General features: G+C 34.5%; 1 protein-coding gene across 1 annotated transcript; it reads right to left on the bottom strand.

Annotated features, from left to right (window-relative positions):
- Positions 1-1336: 1336 nt before the first annotated feature.
- Positions 1337-5240, bottom strand: LOC143573440 (uncharacterized). The gene is made up of 4 exons (XM_077058320.1): positions 5071-5240; positions 3591-4108; positions 2004-2912; positions 1337-1917 (listed from the first exon to the last, which is right to left on the bottom strand). Exons 1-4 carry the CDS (start codon positions 5215-5217, stop codon positions 1641-1643), a joined length of 1851 nt encoding a protein of 616 aa, XP_076914435.1. The 5' UTR covers positions 5218-5240; the 3' UTR covers positions 1337-1640.
- Positions 5241-6783: the final 1543 nt, after the last annotated feature.

Below are 6783 nucleotides of genomic sequence, written 5' to 3'. Positions count from 1 at the left end.
AAACAAACACCGTGAGTCTCGTTACAAGAAAGACAAGAGGGGGGGTCTTCCTGTAACCACCCTCCGGCGTGAGAATCAGTAACGTTCGTAATGAAGAAAGTACTGAAGTACAAAGACTAAGTGTAGTCCGAATATAGGTGACTGAATGAATACCTCATACCGTTTGACAAGGTATTTATAGCCGAAGGATGATGGAAGATGATTGGGGCAGCTGTCCTCTTCTAGAAAATCTTTTATAACCGCCTGGACACGTGTCTTCTTGTTATAGGTTGGGCTATACGTCCCATGTGCATGGGTATAACAACCTGGACACGCGTCACCAAATGATAGGACGGATTGCACCCTGGCCATGTGCACGGTTATAACAACCTGGCCAGGTGTCCTTTATTCATTGGTTAATATGTTATGTATTTCCCAAGTTAGAATCATAAGCTTTCTTCTAGAGAGTATTTGAGTAATGACAGCTGTCCTGCTGGCACTGTCCTCCAGTTGTTTAAGCGGACAGACGTCCTGTCATGCGGATGACTTTTGAGGACGTCAGGATGCTTCCGCTTATGTTATGAGAACGTTCCTCCTTATTCGTAACATGCGGGTGGCCCAAGTGTCCCGCGTGTGGTTTATAAGAGGGTTCTCTATGACCCGCGGGTAGTATTTAAGGGTATTTGGGTCTTTTTGGTACCCTACCTCTACAGTTATATAGTGTCGGTTGTCGTTTAAAAAGATAACAAAGAAAGCAGATTTGTGATGTCTTTTCAAAGTGGATCAGCCGGATTACGTTAGTAGCTTATTATAAACATCAAGATATCAAATTCACTTTGCTTCATCTTAGGTTTAAACTTTAAAGTGATGTGGGTGAAGATTTTATTTTTAACATGTTATTTCGGGTTTAATGATACAACTGGATTTTCTTTTTTATTTTTTTCATAACCATTTGGATCCTCGGTGTTGCTTTTCCAATCTTATTCCCTTTTTGATGCAGTTAACTTTTAGACAGGCCGGTTTGAGATAATAAAGAGTAGTTATGTTCTTTATGAATCTTCATGATAAGCTTGCTTCTCACCAACCCAAAAGGTTAAGTCATGGGAAAAATACCAAATAAACTTATAAACATGTTGACAGTCACTTTATAAAAATTAACATAAAAATCTTTAAAATTTAAAATAATGAGCTTAAGATTTCACCGATGGAAAATATTGCGTTGGATGGGACTACCGGCTTTTTTCCTCATCGGTGAAATTTATTCTGCCACGCAGCTAGAGTTCGGTTCATGTCACTCAAAGCATGCACACACCATGAACCCTAGCCGCCTTGCACACATGAACCAATCCCATGACATCTGTCGTCCAACACGCCGAACCAACCGCTACCTGTGACTAACCATCTGATTCTGGATCCAAAAATTGGCACAGTGTTGATTATCCGAATGAAGTAGAGGCTATTATGAATATTGTCAACCATCAAAAGTTTGTAATAATAAAGCTAAGCACAATGATAATTAATATTAGGGCATAAGCATAGATTTATATTGCTAAAAGACAATTTGCCTAAAAATCAATTCTACATAAAATAAAATATGTTCATCCACTACACTAGTAATACTAATGTAGATAAACCAGTAACACTCAGAAAACATAAAAAGTTCAATCTTCATCATCTTCTCCTTCTCTTGGTCCGTAATCGACCCAGGGTAACATAGACTCAAACAAAACCGCCAACGCGTTTCGGTTTGCAACTTCACGAGGAGGAGCGCGTACACCACCACCACCATTTTCTTGGTTACCGTTGTTGTTATTATTATTATTATTATTATTATTATGCATTTCTACCAACCTTGGATCAACCATAAAATTTTGCAAATTTTCTGGTGGGATGGTCGGATTCGAGTCTGAAAAATCAGATACCATCAAATGTGAATACCTGCACAAAATAATCATAAACATCATCAAGTACAACCTTTTTTTAAATGTAGCATTTATAATCAAGAACGAAAAGTGTAAACTCACTCATTCTTATCAGATGCAAACGCTTCTTTTCTCACACAAGCCCAATCCCTAGCTTCACTTTGATTAACTTCCATCTTTTCAATTACCGACAATGCGGTATCTTTAAGAAAGTTATGCAGCTCGGGGAGTCTCCATATAATATAACTCTTTTCCACGTATATGTTAATCAAATGATCCAACGATGCACTTCCCGTCTCATCTTTTCCAAAAAAACTATGGTTGACTATCTTTGACCATACCTGTTCTTTCAAAGGAGCTTTGACCACCAACTTCCTAACAACCGACGGGTGAAGCATTAACGCCTGTTTCATAAGATCACTTGAAGCCGCCTTCGTTTCGCTTTCCGTTTCCTTAGAACTTTCTTCGCGTTCAATATAAAACCGGCATATTGCAAGAGAATATGCAAAGTTTGGATACAACCACATTGAATTATCACTATTATATTCTTCAGAAAACCGCTCTAACCATTTATACTCTTCGGCTCTTAACGCAAAATAATCAACACAAAACAGCGCACCCATCGGATCATCTGAATCAAGAGAGATTAATAATTTGCAAAGTTCAAGCGCAGAGCGATGGCAACCGCGTCTATCCATGTTTTTCATGTGAGCAAAAAGGGTAGTGAAAAACTGTTTATTTGTGTCATGTTCATATTTCAACTGACAGTTACCCTGTGAAGGAGTGAATAACGGGTGCCACGCGCATTCTAACGCGTATAAAGATTTTGCAGTCGCGTCTGCTGACATTTGGAGTTCACCAGAAAATTTAAAGTATTCGGCTAGAGTTATGAGTGACTCTATATGATACGGATGATGTAACAGAATACTTGCGATGGTGTTAAGATCGTGTGCTGACTTGGCAGCTTCAAATTGTCTTTGAGCCATACCATAAGTAGATGAATGCACATACCTAAATTTAATGAAAATGTCAGATTACTAATATATATTACTAGGCATTCTATGTTTGTTGGCCGTTAAAATATATATCTATACTAATTAATAAATAAAGGTTTCCTTATGCCACATGTCATCATTATATTGATTCTTACAAAATTTCCCTCCCCTCTCTCATATTAAATACATTTCTCTTTTTAATATTTCATTTTCAATTTTTAATAATTCTATCCTAATTTAATAGAATTAATACCATCATAAATATGTTAATTTGTTTAATACAAAATATATTGTATTAGTTATTAATATTAGATTTTTATTAGTAACCAATATGAAACGGGTGAGTTTCTTTAACCGGTTAAAGTATCAAACATTGTTCATGTCAAAACATTTTAAGATTAGAATGATTTTTAGTTCACGAGTTGATTTAAAAAGGTAGTCATTTACAACTAAACTTTGATATAGAAAATAACAAAGAAAATTTATGATTTATGAATTTTCTAACAACTTTTTATTTCCAAATTGCGTACTGTGTAATTTTTTTACCGTATAATATATCTTTATATATGTGATATATTTTTTTTGTATTTCACATTATGTTATTATTTAAAAAAATTACTTATTCTAGCCCGTGTGCTACACGAGTAACTAACCTAGTGTATATATATTTAGAGATATAACAATTAAAACTTGCCTGAAATAATTGCATCCGTTTTTGTTTTCAAGTAGCTCCATGGATAAAGATCCGTCCCATCGAGGCCAGTGTTCAGAAGGAGAAATAATGATTGTTTTTTTGTAAGAATGCATTACACGTCTCCCTGAACGACCCTGCCGAGAACTTCCTGCTTGATTACTTTTTTCGAATGAGTTGACTACTTTTGACCCGAATATCCGCCTTAACTCATTATCTGCACTAAGAAATTTTGGGTCCACTTGCAATATGTTTGTTGTGCATCTTTTCCCAGCACCATTTTCTGGTTTTGTTTTTGTAGGCTGATGTTGGCCACTAAACGAGTCAACTCCAAAGGATAAATCCTTTAACATGAGATCTAGTGAGTTCATATCATCTTTATCTGAAGATGACTCTTTTACTTTGTTTTTCTTCTTTTTTTTTTTCTTTGCCTTTTGATTTGATGATTTATTAGTGGCGATGTTTTTCTTAACATCTTCTTTCACAGGAGGTGATGTTTCAACATCACTAGGCTCACTTTCCTGCAATTGATATTTATTATTATAGAATTACATGACCTGAATGGAATTTTAAAAATCTTAAAAACTTTAATTATAGAAACCAAGAGAACACCACAACAGTTAGAAAAGACAAGGCATACAATTGTTGATAAATAGAGACGAAAGCCAAATTTGTGAACAAAAAAATTGAATAATAATTATCCATGAACGTTTTTAAACAATATAATAAAGACCAAAGTTGTCAAAGGCACACTTAGCACACTCAAAAAGCGAGGGGCTAAGATAAGCAAGACATGTAACATACACATACATTATCTTGGGAGAGAGGGGGGTTAGAGACATATTTTAGGGTTAGTTTAAGATGGTCCGAGGCCATTTTTGGATGTTCAGACCAGCTTGCCCAAAGTTTGCAAAATAGCATCAGAATGTTACAAAAATCTGAATGTAATATGGTCGAAATCTCGCTTGAAGGTCACCCGGATGCAGCAATGTGCTTTGACAACATAGATAAAGACATATTTATACTAGTTAGAAAACCCTAATAATCCTAGAGCTAGTAGACTACTCCAAGGCATATCTTTATCTCACAATACCCGTCCGTTCAAATGTTAAGAAACTTAATACCCTTTAACCACGTGTGACGTCTTGGATTAGAATCCAGCAATTTATGAGCCAAACACAAACCCTCAAATTATGTATCAGTCTTGAATGTTGGAAAAATCAAAACTCGAAATACAGTGAATGACATAACTCTTAAAAAAATTCATATAAATAATAATTTCTTCTATGTGTATATTATTAGTATTATTATTGTTCTTGATCAGTTAATAAAAGGTAAGCATAGATTTTAGGGTTTATCTGTGTCCTGCATCAACTAAGAACCTCAATTTTCAGCTATTAATATAACCTATATCATAATAGTTTTCAGGAACCACCCTATCCATCAGAATAATAACAAGTATTATTATGAATTTGAAAAGAACCTGTTGTTGGTCGTTGAGTAGATCGAACGGGTTCAAATAAGGTGAAGGTGAATCAGGGGGTGATTCGGACTCATCGCCGGACGATAAATCATTGTTTGCTGCTGCTTCTTGTTCTTCCAGAACCTTCCTCAACGCTCTAGCGGACATCGCGTGAGTGATTTCTCGGCCGACCTTGATGGATTGGAGATGAATAATAATAATAATAATAATCCACACCGTATTCTTATTCTTAATTCTATTGTACTCTAGTCTCCTCCTTCTATACAACTTGTTCATATGCCCCCTTACTCATTTTTAATATCACAAACTCCACACCAAAGTTTTTTATTTTCATCGTGCAAAACAATTTACATAACGTATTTTTACTTACACAATTATGCTTTATTTAATTTGATAATAATCTCAACTCTCAGTGGTCCCCCCCCCCAAAAAAAAAACAACAAAACTTATCGACGCTAACTTTGTTTTCAAATTTCAAACTGATTTTTAAATCTTTTGATCAGAAAAATGATACAAGTCGATTGATGTAAAACTTAGCTTCAAACAATGTTACAAACGACTTAAATTTTATTAATTGGAAGTTTAAACATCCAATTTAAAGCACTAATCAAGCCGGTTCGAACATCGTTTTGAATTAAATTTTACATCAACTGACTCGTAACCTTCCGGTTAAAAGACCTAAAAATCAGTTTGAAATTCAAAAAAAAAAGTTAACGCTAGCGCCGTTAAGTTTTTTTAACGAATGACCACTAAGAGTCATTTTTTTTAATTTGAGAACACCGGGAGAATGAACTTAGTTGAGATTATTATCAGTCAAATCAATAACATTTATTTAGGATTAATAAAATCCATCCCACAATTAACTACACAATGGTATCCCTTATTCCCTTGAATTACCTTAATTACAATTACAATAAATTACAACTTTCATGATTAACCCCCACAGAATTTTAGTTTTGTAACCCTCGTCCATTAAGTTACGCAAACACTCACAAGTTTTTAATGTGATACGAACTGATACCGCAACATACCAAAACGATACCGGCCGATTTTCCTGCTGCGACATGCGGATTTACCAGTTATAACAAATATTGAATGCATGTAAACGAAGGGGCGCAATTCACCGATTAAAATGTTCATCAATCGTATGTAACAAAAGGGGAAAATGAGAGAGGAAGTTAAAGTTGAGATAAAATCATAAGAACGGTATTGGTTCTCCCTTATTAGTTAGGGATAGTTAGCACGCAAGGAAGACTATCCTTTCAAAGTTTAATATTTTTTCTTAATCATGTAGAAGTTTTCTTTTCTCCTTACTGAACTCATCTATTGTTGAACCAAAGTATTACGACTTGTTAGGGAAAATATGCTATATAAAGTTGGTGTTAAAACTAAAAGTTTCTTAAAAGTCTTGCTTAAATCCAAATTAAATGCACTTGTGGGTCTAATTTTGCCTGAACTATAAAAATCTATTGATTTGTTTTATCAATAAGCACTGACGGAACCAGAAAATTTATTACTAGAGGGTCAATATAAAAAATTATATTCTTTAATACGTAACAACTAATATACTAATATTAACCAGTCGTCGTACGTAGTGTAAACATGAGAACGGTTGTAACGGTTATTTTTTTGTAACTATAAAATTCACGTGAGAAAATTTAAAACATGATAAAACCCTAAATCAAATAAAATAAGTTATAAATTAACACTAAC

The sequence above is a fragment of the Bidens hawaiensis genome, unplaced genomic scaffold (genome assembly GCF_021521415.1).
Source record: "Bidens hawaiensis isolate Kalapana, Puna unplaced genomic scaffold, B.hawaiensis_p1.1 tig00026425_1, whole genome shotgun sequence".
NCBI lineage: Eukaryota > Viridiplantae > Streptophyta > Magnoliopsida > Asterales > Asteraceae > Bidens > Bidens hawaiensis.
This window is presented reverse-complemented; position numbering and strand designations above follow the sequence as displayed.

Bases quoted from the DNA above. Each gene is read 5' to 3' on its own strand.
- LOC143573440 (XM_077058320.1), bottom strand. From the start codon at position 5,217: ATGTCCGCTAGAGCGTTGAGGAAGGTTCTGGAAGAACAAGAAGCAGCA. The intron at 2,913-3,590 runs GCAAGTTTTAAT...CATTAAATTTAG, and splicing joins AACGGATGCAATTATTTCAG to GTATGTGCATTCATCTACTT. The intron at 1,918-2,003 runs GTGAGTTTACAC...TATTTTGTGCAG, and splicing joins TTTGCATCTGATAAGAATGA to GTATTCACATTTGATGGTAT.